Here is a 20526-nt window from a genome sequence, read left to right as displayed (position 1 = left end):
GTGAGGGTATTTTCAGAAAAGATTAGCATGTGAATTGGTAGACTGAGTAAAGTAGATAATGTGGGTGGGCATCATCCCCTTAGGGCCTAAAAAGAACAAGAAGACTGAGGAAGGTTGAGTGGTCTCTCTGCCTGACTCCTTAAGCTGGGACATCAATCTCCTGTCCTCAGTTGTCTTCAGTGCTCCTAGTTTTCAGGCCATCAGATCTTGACTAGAATCTACACCATCCGTTGCCTCTCTGGCTCTCAAGCCTTTGAACAATACCACAGGTTTTCCTGGGTCTCCAACTTGTAGACAGCAGACTGTGGGACTTCACCTCTATTCATCCATCCATCCATCCAACCTTCCTTCCATCCATTCATCCATCCATCCATCCTATTGATTCTGTTTCCCTGCGAACCCTGGAGAACCAATAGAACACTTAAACAGCTTCCCCACAAACAAGCAGAGTGAGGCTCCAGTGCACTGCTGACCAAATCTCACCCTTGCTAACTCCCACCAGAAGCTCCTTGTCATTTCCAAGATAAAGTCCAAGTGTCTTATCATCGCAGATGAGGCTCTGCTTTTCAGCTTTACCTCCAGTGTCTGCTCTTTGCCTCCACTTGACCTTGTGGAACATGGAACAGCTCTCAATTTCTTGCACAAATCGTGTGTGCTCTATCAAGCCTTCAAGTAATTCCTAGAATGTTCTCTCCACCTTTCACCTGGAAAAAAAAAGCCCTGCTTTTTAAGAAGCATCTTTAAAAACCAATATGAGTGTTACTTTAAAAACAGGTCTATAACAACCCATAATGCCAACACTTTGGGAGGCTGAGGCAAGAGAATTGCTTGAGCCAAGAAGTTCAAGATCAGCCTGGGCAACATGGCAAAACCCCATCCCTATAAAAAATACAAAAGTTAGCCAGGCATGGTGGCATGCACCTGTAGTCCCAGCAACTAAGGAGGCTGAGGTGGGAAGATCACTTGAGCCCAGGAGGTTGAGGCTGCAGTGACCCATGATCACACCACTGCATGCCACTGCGCTGCACTCTAGACTGGGTGACAGAGCAAGACTCTGTCTCAAAACAAACAAACAAACAAAGACTGTAGGAGTCATGTCTTTCAGAAAGCCTTCCAGATCACTTTTGTGGACTTCTACTGAGTGCCTGTTTTGTATGTTAAGTGTTTGTAAGATTTGACCCAGGTTTTGTCTGCCCCCAAGGTTGTCCTCTTGTCACCAATATCACTTTTTATCCATCCACTAATGTCTGGACAACGAGTGAAGTACTAAACTGCTAACATTGCAAAAGAGACAAGTTACAGAGGGCTCCCAAGGCTGTCACATACAGTTGTGCAGATTGTGCCCTATGGTTAAATTTATCAAAGCATTTTTGACAGTGTTTCATAAGTAGTTTATTTCTCTATTACCACATTCAATACCCTGAGCAACTTGAAGACAAATGCTTTTTAATTTGACCTTCTGTCCTCAGCACCCAGTACAGTATTTGGCACCCAGCGTGCGCCAAATAAAAGCCCAAAGACCAAAGGACCAGTCATCTTCTGAGCTCCTGGCACCATGCTAAGAGATAGAAAAGCCATTATCTATATCTTCAAAGAAGTTTCAACATAGCTGAGGGAAATAAGTCATATCCACGTGAACAGAGAACCAGAATATCAGGTGGTAAATATTAATGGCAAACGAATGGTGCCAAATCTAAGTGCTATTGATCAGAGAAGTGGGAAATTCCAAGGGTTGAGGCAGACAGGGAAAGCTTCATGGAAGAGAAAGGATTTGAACCAAACCTTGCATCTTGTACCTATTCCCAGTGATTACATTACATGTGTGAAGCTGTTCTTGGGGAATAGTGTAGTAGAGTGGAATTTGAAATTATAATTAGGTAGTACAGTGGGGATTTGGAATTCATACAGACTTAGATCGCATTCTACTTTTCCCGTCCTCTTGCTGTGTCTGCTGGGTACCTTTCTGAACACAAATTTCTTCATCTTTAGGGTGTGGATTAGAACCTCTATCTTTCAAAATTGCTGTGAAAATTAAGATTAACAAACCTGAAAGAGAAAAGTTTGGTTCTCAGCATATGGCAGGAATGCAATAAAGGTTCACCCTCATTTTAATTAGACTCCAGGATTAGATTTCTTAGTTTATTGACCAAATTCTTATCTATGGAAGGCTTTTCTGAGGCATTATTAGGGGTTGGAATTCACTGGAGTCCTCCCGCTAACTCAAACAAATAGCCCATTCAAACTGCCTCATGTAGAACAGGGATCCAGGAGATCACAAGAAAAATAGACCCTCAACCTTGATGCTTCTCAAAGGTCTGAGACAGTGCTATTTCTCATGAGACAGGCTTTTAAAGGAGCAAGAACCACCTTCCATGCTGATTTACCTGGTGTCATATATCATGGCAATGGCTGGATTTGGAGCAGATAACTGCATTGGTGAAAGTATTTTTGTTAATCTTGGTAATATCAAAACATATCTCTATACTCTTTTATACTTTCCAAAGTCAAGTCTCAATTTTTTAATTTTTAAAAATGTCATAGCAACACGATATATAGGATTCCTAATTTTCACACAAGGAAACTGAGGTCCGCAAAGGTTGAATGACTCACTCAAATTTCAGTAGTAAAGTAGAAGATTTGGGTGCCTTGAGTGACAGTTCCAAACGTCTAGACTGAATTCCAAGTTCTCTTTGGCAGTGGTGCACTAAGGATGGGGGTGTTGGTGGGAGTGGGCTTCCCTAAAGAGGAGTCATTATATTATTGTCATTGTTTAGAATTGCCACTACATGGTTATAATAAGATAAAGACCAACTTTTAGCCAAGCATTATCACTGTTTTAAAATTATATATAGACCATACCTCCCTTTATTGCCTACACCAGAGGCTGAAGGCTCCCACCACCCATCCTGGGTACGCTACTACTCTGGTTCCATTAAAAAAGAAAGATTACATTTGAAGGGAGGGGTTTTTGGTTTCTAAGCAGGGGGGACTCGAGGCCAAGAGAAAGTGGTAGTGATATCTTTGTGGCTATTTGTATTGTAGCTCTAACTTCTCTTGACTCAAGGAACCAATAATTTACCCAGCACAAGATTTCTTTTTTTTTTTTTTTGAGATGGTCTCTTGCTCTGTCACCAGGCTGGAGTACAATGGCGCGATCTCGGTTCACTGCAATCTCCACCTCCCGGGTTCAAGCGATTCTCCTGCCTCAGCCTCCAGAATAGCTGGGATTACAGGCACGTGCCACCACACCCAGGTAATTTTTGTATTTTTAGTAGAGACGGGGTTTCACCATGTTGGTCAGGATGCTCTCGATCTCCTGACCTTGTGATCCACCCACCTCGGCCTCCCAAAGTGCTGGCATTACAGGCATGAGCTACAGTGCCCTGCCCAAGCACAAGATTAATAATTACAGCAACATTAATTACCACACTTACAGTTTACAATGTGTAAACTGGCTAAAAGCATGTACTCTATAAGGCAAGTATTAGTATTTCAATTGCACAGATGAAGATGACGCTGAAGCTAAGAAAGATTGATTCATGTGTCCCAGGTCACAATAATGCAGGAGGAAATGTAAGATTTGACAGGTTTAATCTGGCTCCTACTGCTGCACTCTTGCCACTACCCCGTTGTTGTATCTGTTCACTGATGTTCGAACAGCCACCAAAGTACTAAAAATGCTAACATTTCAGAGGAGGCACATCACAGGGGCTCCCAGGGCCAGTGCTTGAGGAGGGCACACCCTGCACAAAGCTGTGGGCTGAAGAGGCAAGCAGCGCTGAAACAAGCCTGAGCTTGGTTGTTTTGTAATTTGCACAGAGGAGCTGTATGGGCTGGCGATGGCATGGAAACACCGGTGACTGCAGCTTAAGGAATTCCATCAGCCTCTTGATTTCTGTTTTCTGTCTATCCTTTGAGGACTATTTGCCAATTTCCTGGAAGTGGCTCTACCTCAGAAAAGCTTCCTGGCTCTTAGATGTAGAGTTTACAATCCTCTGAGGCCAGTGTGAAATGCCCAGTTGTCCTGACTGTTGTCAGGAACAAGACCAGCATTCCCTCAGAAGCTCATCATTCTGAAAATTAGACACAGACCACTTATTAATATGTATGGCAAATCTGGGATCCTCCTTAGTGGGTGTAGCTACAATAAAGAGGTCAACATGAAGGCCTGGGATTTGAGAGATGAAACAACTTGTACCTTTGTCTTACACTTTGGAAAATAGGACCTGAACATTTTTCAAGGTCTCTTGAGAGTGGGCCTCAAGGTTGGGGGCTTCTTTTCAATCTGTCACAGTCATAGTCACCATAGCTTATAAATGTTTGTTGCTTGAATGACATTTGAAGTAAAATATTTATCCTAATAAATCAGTAATGTGGGAAATATGTAGTCTGCCTGATATGAATGCTTTGCACTTAATCCTATTAGTTTCAAAGGAAGAAAAAGGACAGATATGGGAGTCAGGCAACTTTGGCTTTCTCTTTCCATCTCTGCCACAGCCTTTGGGTATGACATTGAGCAAATCATTGACCATCTGTAGAATGCAGATTTAAAGAAATGATGGACTCAATGATATCTCCAAATGCCTTCATGCTGGTACAGTGCTTTTTTAACCAAGCATATTCACATGGTAGTAACATGTTTCATGGCATTCTGTAGAGTTTAATGATCCCTTGGTACACCCTTCTCATGTGATGAATACTCTTGATAAAAAAGCAGAACAGGCTGGGCACGATGGCTCACTATAATCCCAGCACTTTGGGAGGTGGAGGCGGGCAGATCACTTGAGGCCACGAGTTTTAAGACCAGCCTGGCCAACGTGGTAAAACCCTGTCTCTACTAAAAATACAAAAACTAGCTGAGCATGGTGGCACACACCTGTAGTTCCAGCTACTTGGGAGACTAAGGCATGAGAATCACTTGAACCTGGGAGGCAGAGGTTGCAGTGAGCCTAGATGGTGCCACTTCACTCCAGCCTGGGTCCCATGTCAAAAGAAGAAGAAGAAAGAAGAAGAAGAAGAAAGAAGAAGAAGAAGAAGAAGAAAAAGAAGAAGAAGAAGAAGAAGAAGAAGAAGAAGAGGAAGAGGAGGAGGAGGAGGAGGAGGAGGAGGAAGAGGAAGAGGAAGAGGAAGAGGAAGAAGAAGAAGAAGAACACAGGAAAAGTGTTATTATCTCCTTTTACACACTAAAATACTAAGGCCATGAGGGGTGAGTCAGTTCCTCTAAAGGAGGCAAGTTCTGTCTCATCTTTCCACAACACCATGCTCTCAGCCAGATATTACTTGGTCCAGTAAAAATTTCGCCTGTCTGGTCTAGCCTTGTCCAGTTGCTTTGTTCAAACTGGAGACAGAAAAGCACCAGCCTAACTATAGCCTTCAAATGTCTATACTGCAGTGTTACATTGTCCTTGACCTTTATTTCCCTCAGATTGAGCACAGAATGCTTCTCACATAGATGCAAGTCTGGTTCTGCTTTATTTCTTACCAAAGAGAGAGTGTACATCAAGAAACACGGGAACCAGGCAGCTTCTTTTCTCCAAGAATAGTTTCAGCGGCCAACAAGGCTGGGAAACTGTGGTCAGGAGCAGAAGAGTCACAGCTCAGTAAGTCGTTCTCTTGCTGGTGGGTTTGACAGCACACAGGCAATAACAATAATGACAAGAACTACATTTATTAAGTGTCTACAGTGCACTAAGGATTTGACAGATATTGTCTCATTTAGGAAATGAAATTTCTAAAAATGGAAGTTCAAGAAATTAACAGTTGTAGAAAGAAGCTGTAGGAAAGGGAAAAAAGAGTTATGGAGTCTGAGAGCAGAAGCAGTGTTACATGGAAAACTGTGAAGTTAGACCACAAGGACTGAGAGCCTGCCATGGCAGCAGCCCACACAGCTGCCTTGTGTCCCCTGGGAGTCCCCTCTCTGAGTCACATTCAGGCCACCCGCCTCTACCACAACCCATGAAAGAGTGAAAATAGATTTTAAAAAAAGAAAGTGAGCTTTGGGGTCTGAGAAGGAGTCTTTGCTCTACCACTCCCTAGTGATTCTACCACTTCCTACCAGGGAAATCTTAACTGAGTTTCTTCACATCTGAGAGTGTCAGTAGTTTCATCCATAACATGTTGGTCTTTTTTTTTGCGTCTTTTTTAAAAATGAAGCTTAATCATATAAGTTCCTTGAGCTCAAACAAATCAGCAAGAAAAAAAAAATAATTTCCTCAGAAAGTGGGCAAATGACATGAATAGATATTTCTCAAAAGAAGATATCCAAATGTCCAACAAACATGAAAAAATGCTCAACATCTAGTTATCAGGGAAATGCAAATGGAAACCACAACGAGATACTGCCATACCCCAGCCAGAATAGGTTTGTAATAAACGAAGTCAAAAAACAACAAATGTTGGATGGATGCAGTGAAAAGGGAACACTTATACACTGCTGGTGGGAATGAAAATTAGCACAACCTCTATGAGAAACAGGATGGAGATTTCTTAAAGAACTAAAAGCAGACCTACCATTTGATCCAGCAATCCCACTACTGGGTATCTATCCAAAGGAAAAGAAGTCATTCTATCAAAAAGACACCTACATGCATATGTTTACTTCAACACAATTCACAATTGCAAAGATACGGAACCAACTAAGTGCCCATCAACCAACGAGTGGATAAAGAAAATGTGGTATATATACACTATGGAATACTACTCAGCCATAAAAAAAAAAAAAAACAATGAAATAACATCTTTTACAGCAATTTGGATGAAGCTAGAGGCCATTATTCTAAGTGAAGTTACTCTGGAATGGAAGAATCAAATACCATATGTTCTTACTTACAAATGAGAGCTAAGCTATGGGTATGCAAAGGCACGTAGAGTGGTACAATAGATTTTGGAGACTCAGAAGCGGGAGGGTGAGAGGGGAGTGGGGGATAGAAAAGCTACATATTGGGTACAATGTATGCTACTCAGGTGACATGAGCACTAAAATCTCAGATTTCACCACTATACAACTCACCCGTGTAACCAAAAACATTTTACCCCAAAAGCTATTGCAATAAGAAAAATTTAAAAATATATAAAATTCCTGGCATAGTATCAGCAGATTCTGGGTTTCTCAACAAGAATTGGAAGAGAGAAGAGAGAAGAAAAAGGAGCAACAGTCATTTGTTATATTTATTACAGTCATTAATATTATTATTTTTCAAGATCCGGCTTAGGGTTCTTTAGTAAACGGTAAAATCAAGAGCATTCTTCTACAGATTACCTACTAGAGATTTTTCTTCCTTGAGCCTTGCTAATTAAAAAATATCATAAATGTTCTAACTAGGCCATTGACATTTATTTTCAATAATTGCAAAGGGACTTAAATAACACGTTAAAGGAAATGTTAATATTACTCTACAATTTAACTCACTGTGACTTGATGCTAACACTAATTTGTAGAATTAGTCACATGGAAAATAAATTAAGTTCATGGGACAAATGGGGAATCTGAGATCCCTTTTCCAAAATCCAGGGTCTAGCAGAGCATATAGGAAGTGAAGCAAACTAGCACAACCATCCAACTTAACACATTCAGTGGCATTTGGAGCTGTGGTGGGGAAAAGAGGCTCCCTAGTTAATTTCACACTTCCCCCATACATTTCAAAAAGCAAGGTGTGACTCATTTCAAAAAACAAGGTGCAGCTGGGTTTTTAAAAAAAGACTTTCCCTAGGCTAAATGCCAGGTATTCTGCAAACTCCCTGGCTTAAAGGAGTTTTCTGTTTCCTGGTATCTGTTTGCTATGGGGAATCCAAATCTTCTCACTAACAGCAAGGGTTTTATGCTTCTGGTAGGATGTTTCCTGCTCTTTAAGGCTGTAGGTTTACCGGAGTTGCTGGCCTTCGTCAGAGTGTAGGCATGTTGGGGGCATGTCTGCACTCTATACGACCCAGGGAAATTTACTAAGGTGGCATCCACTGGGTACCTCATGTGTGTGGCACCCCAGCAACCCTAGGAAATAAAAGCTGTTGTTGTCTGTGTTGGACACATTAGGGAATCAAAGCTCAGAGGGGTTACCTTGTCCCTAGACCATGCTGCGTCTCCAACAACACAGCCCATCTGTGCTGAAATATCTAGCAGGTCCTGGTGGAGGGGATGGAGGCCCTCTCGGGTCACTTTGCTATTCTCCACCAGGGTCCTCAGCCACCCCCTCCTTGCTGCAGATGCCCCAGGTTTGTTTTCTTTGGCTCCCTCATTAATGAGTTCCACAGCACAATGCTAAGTCTAGTTATGCAGCCTTAATTGGTTTAGTTACAACAAGATAATTCCTTTTTTCTTCTCTTGGAGGCCTTTCTGTTTAAAGACATTTTAGCTGGAAGATGCTAATTATCAATGAGGAGAAAATGACACCTGAAGAGTTCATTTTCCATCTTGGTCTTTGGTTTTTCCTTTGAACTCTCTTTACACGGCCCTCTTTCCCACTTCATCACTTCTCCCCCACCATCATAAAAGAGAGCTCTTCCCTGGCCAGGCGGCAGAACTTTCTTTCTCACTTGCCAGGGAGCCATTCCTTCTGCAGCTGTCTCGCAGGCATGGACAACCTGCGCGAGACTTTCCTCAGTCTCGAGGATGGCTTGGGCTCCTCTGACAGCCCTGGTCTGCTGTCTTCCTGGGACTGGAAGGACAGGGCAGGGCCCTTTGAGCTGAACCAGGCCTCCCCATCTCAGAGCCTTTCCCCGGCTCCATCGCTGGAATCCTATTCTTCTTCTCCCTGTCCAGTTGTGACTGGGCTGCCCTGTGAGCATGGCGGGGCCAGCAGTGGGGGCAGCGATGGCTGCAGTGTTGGTGGGGCCAGTGGCCTGGTAGAGGTGGACTACAATATGTTAGCTTTCCAGCCCGCCTACCTGCAGGGTGGTGGTGGCCCCAAGGCCCAGAAGGGCACCAAAGTCAGGATGTCTGTCCAGCGGAGGCGGAAAGCCAGCGAGAGGGAGAAGCTCAGGATGAGGACCTTGGCAGATGCCCTGCACACCCTCCGGAATTACCTGCCACCTGTCTACAGCCAGAGAGGCCAGCCGCTCACCAAGATCCAGACACTCAAGTACACCATCAAGTACATCGGGGAACTCACAGACCTCCTCAACCGCGGCAGAGAGCCCAGAGCCCAGAGCGCATGAGCTCCGTCCGGGGAAACTGACCGGTTCCACCCTCCCGGGCAGGAGTAGAGGAGCTTTGAAGACCTGGATATCTTATTGAACAATGATTGGCGTGGAGTGATTTTTATGTAGTAAGCGTGGTAATCTTGTGATCTGCAAAACACTAAGGGAATTCACATCTGACCTGTTGGAGCCACCGGAACACTTACCTGCCAGATGAGCAGAGACTTTCACCTCCAGTTTTTTTCCACCATCTCTGGGAGGCTCATCCTTTGCAAAGAGACAAATTATTTTGCCCTTCTCTGTCTGTTCAAGGTATTTTAAAGGGTCAGTGATTTTAAATGCATTTTTTCAATAATGTAAAAGTGTTACAGTTAATCTCCTGCCATTTTGGTGTTGAGAGCTTTCCTTCTGTTGCTAACAAAACCTGTAGTTTGTATCGGATCCAGTGTGATATCTGGAATCTTATTTAGAAAGATTTGTGCCAAGTAAAGGGCTTTAGTGCTCCTGTTTCATTTTGTGTGTGTATGTGTGTGTGTTTGTGTTTGACTGAAAACATGCTCTTGCAGGGACCAAAATCACTTAAATGCAGAAGGCACTGGTGTCATGATAAATGGAAAGTCACAGGCAGACAGGCTAAGTTAAGACAGTGAAGATCCCAAAGGACAGAGCCTCCTCTTCATACGCGGACAACTTGTGTGACAGGGAAGGAGGGTACAGGAAGGAGGAGGAGGAGGAGACAGCACCTCAGGGTGGGCCTGAAGCAGGGCTGGGTGGGCAGGGGCTCCCTGTCCTTTGTCCTGGGCCTGGTATGAACAGGACATTATTTAGTCCTTTTGCTTACTTGTTTGTCAAATAAAGAGATGGTCTCAGAAAAAAAAAAAAAAAAAAAAGTGATTTGAATCCCATAAAGAAAAAGTAAAAGGGTCAGTGTTAGAACTCAACAGTCTCTGACCCCTCCAAAGGCATTTGTTTCTCCATCTTCCCCTGCTATCCATCCGCCTCCCCGTAACCCCAGATCCCCCACATGCACCCATCGCACACGCCCACTCTTCATGGTGCCTTGTCTTAGGGTGAGCATCTGTAGCACCCACAGTTTAGCTCATTTGAATGGCACAAGACATTGAAAAGGGGGCTTTGAATTAAGGAGGTTCTTAAAACTAGTGAGTTTTTTTAAGGCTGAATTTTTCTACCTATGGTTATTAACCATTAGTATTTGTTGTACATGTGTCCTATCATCTTTTTTCTATTTGTGATTTTCTTTTCTTTTTAGTGACATAAATTACAAAAGCAGTAGACGTGTTCACTACTTCCCCTTTTTTTTTTTTTGCTCATACAAACATACAAATATGTATAACTTGTCCATTTTTTGCTGATACAAACATATACAAATAAATATAAGCATATATAAATGTTAAAGGAAAAAACCTGAAAATTCCTTTTTTAACTTAACAATATATAGTACAAATTCTTCCAAGTTAGCACAAATAAATCTGTGGTGTAAATACCATTATTACCTTCATTTTATAGATGGGAAAACAGATGTATGACTTGCTGAATCACACATGAGAAAAGTATAACAGGAAACAGAGGTTCTAGCAAGCTTCAATAGAACAGATTCTGTAAAATTTCTTAGGCAAGTCACCTTTTCAATGATTTTTAAGTTGTTTTCAGTTTTTTTTAATGACAAAAATGCCATAACAAAGATTATAGACACTAGCTTTATTTACTGATGTGTTTGTTAGCTTGAAAAATTCCCAGAAATGGGATTCTTGGATCAGAGTATGCACATTTTAAATTTTAATAAATATTGTTATGTCACTTTTATAAAAGTTTCTAGTTATTTATACTCCTCCTAGTATTATGTGACAGAACCAGTTGCCCCACATTTTCATTGGATGTTATCAATTTTATGAATTTTTAGTGGATAAAAATGGTTCATTGATGTGTTGATTTTAACTTTCCTGTCTCTCATTTGAGGTGGAGCATCTTTATTTCATGTGACCATTGTTCATTTTGGTTCCTCTTCTAAAACTTCCCAGTTTATGTTCTTTGCCATTTTTCTATTGTGTTATCTTCTTGTTAGAGAGTTCTTTGTATATTATGTATTGGAATATTTCCTTCCAATCTGTTTATATTGCATTCTTTTTTCTTTTTTATTGATGCATATTAATCATATTTACAGGGTATATTTGATATTTTGTTACATGCATAGAATGTATAATGGTGTAAAGATCTAGTCAGGGTATTTAAGTATTCATCATCTTGAATATTTATCATTTCAGGAACATTTCAAGTCCTTGCTTCTAGCTATTTTGAAATATACAATTCATTGTTGTTAATTATAGTCACCCTGCTCCGCTATCACACACTAGAATTTATTTGTTTATCTAACTCTATGCTTATACCCATTAACCAACCTCTCTTTATCCCCTACCCACCCCTCCCGCCATCCACGCTCCCTTCCCAGCCTCTGTTACCTATCATTCTACTCTCTTTTTCCTTTTTATTCACTCTGTTGCCCAGGCTGAAGTGCAGTGGTGCAATGATAGCTCACTGCAGCCTCAAATTCCTGGGCCCAAGCAATCCTCTTGCCTCTGCCTCCTGAGTAGCTGGGACTATCGGCATGTGCTCCATGCCTGGCTAATTTTTGTATGTTTTGTAGAGCATGTTGCCCAAGCTATCATTCTACTCTCTACCTCCGTAAGATCAATTTTTTTTAGCTCTCACATTTGAGTGAGAACATGCAATATCCTTCTGTGCCTGGCCTATTTCACTTAACATATTGACCTCCACCGTATTTGTTTTGATGATGTCTTTTTTTTTCTTTATTTTGAGACAGAGTTTCGCTCTTGGTGCCCAGTCTGGAGTGCAATGGCGTGATCTCGACTCACTGCAACCTCTGCCTCCCAGGTTCAAGCAATTCTCCTGCCTCAGCCTCCCAAGTAGCTGGGATTATAGGGATGTGCCAACCTTGGCTTCCCAAAGTGCTGGGATTACATGTGTGAGCCACTGTGCCCAGTGATGATGCCTTATGATCTTGATTATGGCATCTTTTTTTTTTTGAAGCTTTTCATTTTTATATGATCAAATTTGGTTTTTGTTTCATGGCTTATGTGTTTTTCCCCCTTGCTTAATTTTCCCCAGTTCCAAGGCTGTCCAAGTGTACTCTGGATGTTTTGCAAATACTCTTGCAGTTTTATTATTTATTTATGTCTCTTCAAAATATCTGCAATTCATTTTTGTCTGTAGTGTGTGGAAGGAATCAAATTTTATTTCTGTGTAGCTTGTCATCAGGGATTGGTGGGTGGTGGTGAGGCACAGTCACTAAGATGTCATTCTATGTATATAAACTTTCACCAGCTTCTCATATATTTGGTGTTTTAGAGAAAAAGCTAGAAAACATTGAACAATATGAAGACTTTCTCCAAAGAACTTTATCACATGCATGTACAGGTATTCATGTGAGAGTGTATGCGTGTTCACATATACATGTATTTGTTCACCTGTGTGTTCATGCATGTGTATGTGTGGGTTGTGTTTTTTGTGTTGGAGAAAGAGGGTATTGGGGTAAGGGAGAACCAGCTGTTCTAAAAACCAACTTTCGGTTCAAATGCTATTTTCGTCACCATTTTTAAATGAGTGGGACTCAAATGCTCTTGGCTTTGATTTTTCAAGCTCAAGTATTAACAATGGTTTATAAATAGCTTGGGCAATTTTGGTTGTCCTGGGCACCAAATACTGTGAATGAATTAGGAGGTATTTCCTGTCCTCAGTCTCAAAATATCCCTTAATGTCACAGACTCACCTATTAGCTGGGTATGCCCTCAGGACTTCTAAGGGACCCACTGAAGGGTAGGTGTGTGCAAAACCAGGAGAAGATGGCAGCTTCCTGGGAGGGGTCCTGTGGTGCAGAGCCTTGTCTCACCCACACCCCCTTCCTAGCCTCTGTTATCTATCATTCTACTCTCTTTTCCCACTGAGTCCTTCCCAGATTGTCAGGCTGCAGCCACAACTGCTGTACAGGATAGGCAGCTGTATATGAGTGTTTGACTCCTGCCAGTCCCCAGTGGAGTCGCCTCCCTTATCAGGAGGATATCTGGAATAGGTCCCTCATTCTTCCAGGGAGTGTTTCAAAGCATCTGGCCTGCGCAAAGCTCAAGATTAGGAATAAGTTATTTCTGGTGGAGACTGGTTCCGTCTCCCAGCTCGCATCTTTCTCCAGTTCTGGATGCTTCCTGCCCTTGAACATTGGACTCCAAGTTCTTTATGGTTGGGACTTGGACTGGCTTTCTTGCTCCTCAGCTTGCAGATGGCCTATTGTGGGACCTCACCTTGTGATCATAGTTGTATAAAGGGAGAAGAAAGCCATGCGATGACAGAATCCAAGGAAGAGATTGGATTCATGCTGCTGCAAGCCAAGGAAAATCTGGGGCTACCCAAAACCAGAAGAGACAAGGAAGGATTCATTCTTAGAGGCTTCATAGCTGTGCTGATACTTAGACTTCATATTTCTTGCCTCCAGAACTGTGAAAGAACACAATTCTCTTGTTTTAATCTACCCAATGAGAGGTAATTTATAGTGGCAACTGTAGCAAACGTAATACATCCATCGTCTATCATAATCTTTCTTTTGGAAAAGGGAAAAAAGTATTCTCAGATTTTTTTCACCTTCTCTTGCCTCATTTTCTGTAGTTGAAGTGGGGGCAGGGACTAAGCATGGCTAGACATATTGACCAACTGGGCAGGTTGGATGATTTCACTTCATCTTCTGTAAAATCAGATGAACTTGTAGCTGGATCAGCAATTTACTCTAGTTCTATAGTTAGCTGTACACTCACTCTCACACTCCTCAGGAGATTATCTTGTATCACTTTCTCTATTCTTAAATATTTTATTCTCTTCTCACTACTTCACTCTTAGCTAATGATTTTTTATAACATTGTTAAACAAATCAAAGGTATCCAAAACAAACCGAAGTTATCCAAAACAAACCGAAGGTATCCAAAACAAATCGAAGGTATCCAAAACCAAAGGTATCTTCTCCCTCCACAAATCCAGTGATCTGTGCTCTGATTCTTTTCTCCCATGTCAATGATTAGTTCCTATACATGTGTTCTGGATGTCATCTTCTATTATCTTTGAAAGCACTGTGCCTCTTCATTAAGCCATCACTATACTGCATCATTAGAGTCTCTGTTCCTATTCCATCATTCAGTTTACAAACATGCTTTCGTGTTCCTTATCCTTCATAGCAAAATATAACACAAACATGGGAGTTATTTGGTGTCAGGCCTCTGAGCCCAAGCTGAGTCATCATATCCCCTGTGACCTGCAGGTGTGTATACATCCAGATGGCCTGAATCAACTGAAGATCCACAAAAGAAGTGAAGATAGCCTTAACTGATGACATTCTACTATTGTGATTTGTTTCTGTCCCACCCTAACTGATCAATGTACTTTGTAATCTCCCCCACCCTTAAGAGGGTTCTTTATAATCTCCCCCACCCTTAAGAAGGTTCTTTGTAATTCTCCCCACCCTTGAGAATGTACTTTGTGAGATCCAACCCCTGCCCACAAAACATTGCTCCTAACTGTACCGCCTATCACAAAACCTACAAGAACTAACGATAATCCCACCACCCTTTGCTGACTCCTTTTTCGGACTCAGCCTGCCTGCACCCAGTTGAAATAAGCAGCCTCACACAAAGCCTGTTGGTGGATTCTCTTCATACGGACACGTGAGACACGGACACGTGAGACACTTGGGAATAACTGCCTTTTTCTATTTCCATTTTCTTCATAATGAATGATATCCAAATGTAAACACTGAGTCCAAATCCATTATTTGTTTACTCTGGCAACATATTTGTCAACACCAGTTAAATGTCTTACTATATCAAATATAATTTTTGTGAAAAAAAAAGTTATTTCTGGTGCTTGGACAGGGAAAGACTTGCAGAACCACAGTTCACATGTGCCTACTCTGGTCAGTACTTCTACAATTATTATTTCATGTAATTCTCCTAACAACCCTAGGAGATGGGCATTATTCGTATTTCGAGGACAAGGAAGTAAGTTCAGGCCAGTTAAGCAATGTAAAACCACTTGCTCAGGTAGGGGCACATGTCTGATTAGTTAGCTAGTGAGTTCAGCTCTAACTCCAGACCTCAGGCTCCTTCCCTCAGTCACATCGCCTTCTTTTCTAGCTCACTCTGATGATGCTGCAGGCACCGGGATTGGGAGTGGTACAGCATTCTAAACAAATGCTCACCCTTGGGGCCTCTCCACTTTTTCTCTGCTCCCCTCCCTCTGGGCCCTCATCTTTCACCATCTGAAGCATTTCAGAAGGGACTATTTGTGTTGTCCTTTAAATTATTTCCCTTTGAATTCTTGCCTCCGCCCTGAACATTTTCACAGAAATTCTCTTCATTTCCTCCGCTGGCGCCTAGGGTCTTTCTTAATCTGCAGAGGAAATCTGACTTCTGTTCATTTGTGTTCAATAAAGTGTTCCACAATTCACACCGGGTTGAGGTTTTTTTGTTCTGCTTGTAGTTTCTGCCACACTAGCTAATTGGGAGAGAGGCAAGGGAGAGAGGCCAAATCGGGGTGGAGGAATTCTCTGCAAATTGTCAAGTCCACAGAATTACGCTTACATTAAAATTGGTGCTTTTTTAAGCAACAGCAAAAGAAGATGCATATGCAAATGCACTTGGGCTTCTAAGGTTATTACAATGGCTCAGTATGCTAGGTGCCTATACTAGGGTGTCATTAGATTCCTCTGACAATTCCTACACACTCCAGGCTGCAGGAGGAGCCTGGACGCTGTGGGCTCAGCCCATGCTGGCTGGACAGGAACCAGAGCCTGGTTCACTCCTTTCACCCTCCTGCTAGGAACCTGAGACGGTCTGTCTCTTGCCAGTAAAATATTGAAGCTGAAGCAGTGTCCTTCTTAGAGCAGCCTGGAAGGTCTTGATCTTGATATTTTGGTCTCAGAGAGACCCTTGAATTCCGAGGAAGAAGAAAGCAGAAAAACTTCTGACAACGCTGGAGAAAAAGGACAATTATTTGTTTGTCTCTTGAGTTTGCCAACTATTGACCTTCTCTCCATTAGTTATGTTCTTCTCCACATGAATGCTACTGACTTGTGTTTCTTTTCATTAAATTAAGTGGGGAAGCCTGGCAGGGCTGGAGGTCAGGGAGCCGATGAGAGAGAAGTATATTTAGAAAGCACAGCCATGGGCTGTTTCCAGCCCAGTAAACAGCAGTGTGGAATTGTCATCTGAGGTGTCAAGGCTCAGTGCCAAGGCCTCTATATACGTTTTCTGCTTTAATCTTGATAGCTAATGCTGCACAATAGCTAATATTAGCCCATTTGATAAATAAATAAATAAATAGGCTGGAAGGTAACCTTGCCCAGGGTCACATAATAGGGTGCAGAGTCCAGAGCCCAGAGCTCAGGTCTGCCTTTTTTTTGTTTTTTGTTTTTTGTTTTTTTTTTTTGAGATGGGGTTTCACTCTGTTGCTCAGGCTGGAGTGCAGTGGTACAATCAAAGCTCACTGCAGCCTCGAACTCCTGGGCTCAAGCAATCCTCCTGCCTCAGTCCCCTGAATAACTAGGAATACAGGCACATGCCAACATGCTCGAATAATGCCTGACCCATTTCTTTAACAATATTGAGTCTATGGAACAGAAATGCAGCGGTGAACAAAACAAACAACAGAAAAGTTTCTACGTCTGTCTTTCCCCCCAGTCGATGGTCTCATCTGAAGAAGCTTTGTATTTGGTGTCCAAACACCTTATTAGGATTTCTATAAATGAGAGCATATTTTAAAATGTGATACTCTTTACACTGCCTTCCCACATGGTATGGAACGTGAATATTCTTTCATTCTGTCTGGATCTGTCTACACCAGATGTGTCTTTATATTGGTTTAGAGATTACAAAGTATTTCACATATGTTATCCTATTTAATTCTTACCTATACCTCACTATTTATGAGGTTAAATGGAGATTGCTATGACCATTTTACAGATGAGGAGATTAAGGTTTAGCATGACCTAATATCGTAACTATTAATAAATGACAGAGCTGGCACCAGAATCCAAGTTTTTAAACTTCTAATCTGGTTCCCAGGATTTTCCTGGGAAAACATAAAAGTGCTCTAAACTCTGCCCCGAAAGGCATCCTTGAAATGTGCTCCATGGTACATTTCTTTTTCTTTCTTTCAAGACAGGGTGATATGGTTTGGCTCTGTCCCCACCTAAATCTCATCTTGAATTGTAGCTTCCATAATTCCCACATGTCCTGGGAGGGAACTGGTGGGAGGTAACTGAATCATGGGGGCGAGTTTTTCCTGTGCTGTTTTTATGATAGTGAATAAGTCTCACAAATTCTGTCTCACAAATTCTGATGGTTTCATAAAGGGGAATTCCCCTGCACACGCCCTCTTGCCTGCTGCCATGTAAGACATATCTTGCTTTCTTTCCCTTCATCTTCTGCCATGATTGTGAGGCCTCCTTAGCCATGTGGAACTCTGAGTCAATTAAACCTCTTTCCTTTACAAACTACCCAGTCTCGAGTGTGTTTTTATTAGCAACATGAGAACAGACTAATACACAGGGTCTCACTCTGTCTTCAACTGGAATGCAGTGGCGCGATCAAGGCTCACTGAAGCCTCGGCCTCCTGGGTTCAAGAGGTCTCCCTGAGTAGCTGGGACTACAGGTGCACTACCACACCTGGTTAATTGTTTTTATTTTAAAAATATATATTTTTACTTTTTTTGACACTGAAGGAAGTAATATATACAGTGGTCCATCTCCAAGACAAAGTGCCTTGAATCAGCTTAGGTCAGCAAACTACAGAAGAAACAGGATATACAAGACCCCTGCTTGAATAGTTGATGCCTACTTGTCAACTTCCCCCTTCTTCCCCTCTCTGCTCCCCATTAGTTACTCTTACCTAAACCAAAAAAAGTTTAGTTTAAAAGTTTACTAGCCTGCAAAAGAGCTCATTTTGTCTGTTCTTATCAGCCTGCCCAGCTACTTAGGTCATAAGTCAAATACTTGAAAAGCCCCTAAGCTAACTAGAATTGCAATGCATTGTGGTCTGCAACAAAATGCAGCAAGACAACCCTAAAAAACAAACAAACAAACCACCTAAAGCCACTATGCAACAATCAATAGGTGACATCTGGGAAGATTGTGACCCCATAGTACTCAGCCTATGAGGAACCAGCGGAGGGACCTGCGCAGTAGGGGATAAATTTCTTGTTGAAACTGTGCTGGGTGTGCCTGCTCATCAGACACCTGATCTTGCAAGACCATCATTAAAAGTCTCACTTTGCTGTTCTCCAGGTCTCTAAGTCCATTCTTTGGGTTTGGACAGGTGAGTTTGTTTCTCACAAGACAAGTTCTCACTCTGTTGCCCAGGCTGGAGTGCAGTGGCACGATCACAGCTCACTGCAGCCTTGACTTCCTAGGCTCAAGTGATTTTCCTACCTCGGCCTCCCAAGTAGCTGGGACTACAGGTGAGTGCCACAATGCCTGGCTAATTTTTGTATTTTTTGTAGAGATGGGGTTTCACCATGTTGCCCGGACTTGTCTTGAACTCCTGGGCTCAAGGGATCTGCCTGCCTTGGCATCCCAAAGTGCTGGGATTACAGGCGTGAGCCTCTGTGCCTAGCCAATTTTTTAATTTTGATTTTTGTAGAGATGGGATCCCACTATGTTGCTCGGGCTCGTCTTGAACTCCTGGGCTCAAGCGATCCTCCACTTCAGCCTCTCAAAGTGCTGCGATTATAAATGTGGGCCTGTTCTTCAGGGAGGACTTTGCATTGAACCTTCCTGAATGTTGAGTCTAATTAGTATGCACAGGTTAAATAATCAGCATCTTCATGTAGTGTAGTGTGGTGGAAATAGAAACCCTTGAGCAGAATTTTATTCCCCTCCACAATTCAAGAATTTGCATCCCCCAAGAGACCCCATCTCTACTTTTACTGCATGTTTAATTTACTTCCTAACAGAGAAAGTGAATACTATTTAAATAATTTAAGTTCCAAGGATTTTAGCCAACATCAAAAGGCCTGATATGTTCTGTGGACTGCTGAGAGTCAGGCAGTGGGCTGAGGACCCAATCACTGCAACAAAGAATAGAGAAACACGATGATGGTAGGAGCTGCAAGACCAGAAACAGGGGACAGGGAAGAAAATGGAGTCAGATCTCAGCCTTGACTCTGCCAGTGGGCCTGGCATGGTGCTGTGCTGGATAAAGGGTTGCAGAGATGAGATGTTCACAGCCAAATAAGGGAGACGCAGGTAAAGATGCGACAGGAACCAATGCTCCCTGTAGGACTCAGGGAAAGCCTCACACAGAAGGAGGCTCTTGAAGTCCTCTGGGCACCTGAGGGAGCCAAGGGCATCCTCAACTGAGGAAACTGCATGTGCAAGAGTGTCCAGGTCCAAAAAGGTTCCAGGGCTTGTGGCATCACATAGGCTGGTTTGGCTGAGGCACAGAGTGAGTTTGGAGGAGCAGGGAAAGGAGGGTTATGAGCAAGAGGAGTGTGAATAGCCTTCAAACTGGGGGGAAGCTGACTCTCAACCTGAGAGAAGCCCCTCGCTCACTGGCTAACTCAAGTGCTTATCAATCTGGGTCCCCATTAACGCACCTGCTATAAGAAATAACATGCATGCAATGAGCAATTAAGATTGTGACCCACGTGGCTCAATTAATACTCGAGTTTTTCCTTTTTAATTTTTTTTGAGAGAGTCTTGCTCTATTGCTCAGGCTGGAGTACAATGGCTCAGTCTTGGTTCACTACAACCTCTGCCTCCTGGGTTCAAGTGATTCTCCTGCCTCAGCCTCCCAAGCAGCTGAGATTATAGGTGCATACCACCATGCCCGGCTAATTTTTGTATTTTTTTGTAGAGACAGGCTTTCACCATGTTGGCTGGGCTGATCTTGAACTCCTGACTCCAAGTAGTCTGCCTTGGCCTTCCAAAGTGCTGGGATTGCAGGCGTGAGCCACCGCGCCTGGCTCAAGCTTTTGTTTTACTTTTTACACTCTGCTTCTTTACATGTTCATAAAAGGAAACCCTGTCTTTAGCAGTAGGCTTTTCTCCATGTCTTTTTTCCTGAGCTCTGCAAACAATTTCTCCCCATTCTATCTGAATGACTCTCGTTATTCACCCCTGTCACCTCTCCTTAGGTACCTGTACCTCACTGGCCCTCTTCTGCACCACACCTGGTATCTCAGGCCCTTCCTGCTGCTGTAACAAAATACCCATGACTGGGTAATTTTATAAATAATAGACATTTATTTCTCACAGTTCTGGAGGCTGGGAAGTCCAAGATCAGGACACTGACATTCAGTGTCTGATGAGGGTGTTTTTGCTG

The 20526-nt window shown here is 42.6% G+C and overlaps 1 protein-coding gene across 1 annotated transcript; it reads left to right on the top strand.

Moving 5' to 3' along the window:
* Positions 1-8502: 8502 nt before the first annotated feature.
* Positions 8503-9644, top strand: MSGN1 (mesogenin 1). The gene has a single exon (XM_045368650.2). It carries the CDS (start codon positions 8569-8571, stop codon positions 9148-9150), a length of 582 nt encoding a protein of 193 aa, XP_045224585.1. The 5' UTR covers positions 8503-8568; the 3' UTR covers positions 9151-9644.
* Positions 9645-20526: the final 10882 nt, after the last annotated feature.

The sequence above is a fragment of the Macaca fascicularis genome, chromosome 13, assembly GCF_037993035.2.
Source record: "Macaca fascicularis isolate 582-1 chromosome 13, T2T-MFA8v1.1".
Taxonomy (NCBI): domain Eukaryota; kingdom Metazoa; phylum Chordata; class Mammalia; order Primates; family Cercopithecidae; genus Macaca; species Macaca fascicularis.
Note: the sequence above shows the minus strand (reverse complement) of the source record. Positions and strands in the feature narration are given on the sequence as shown.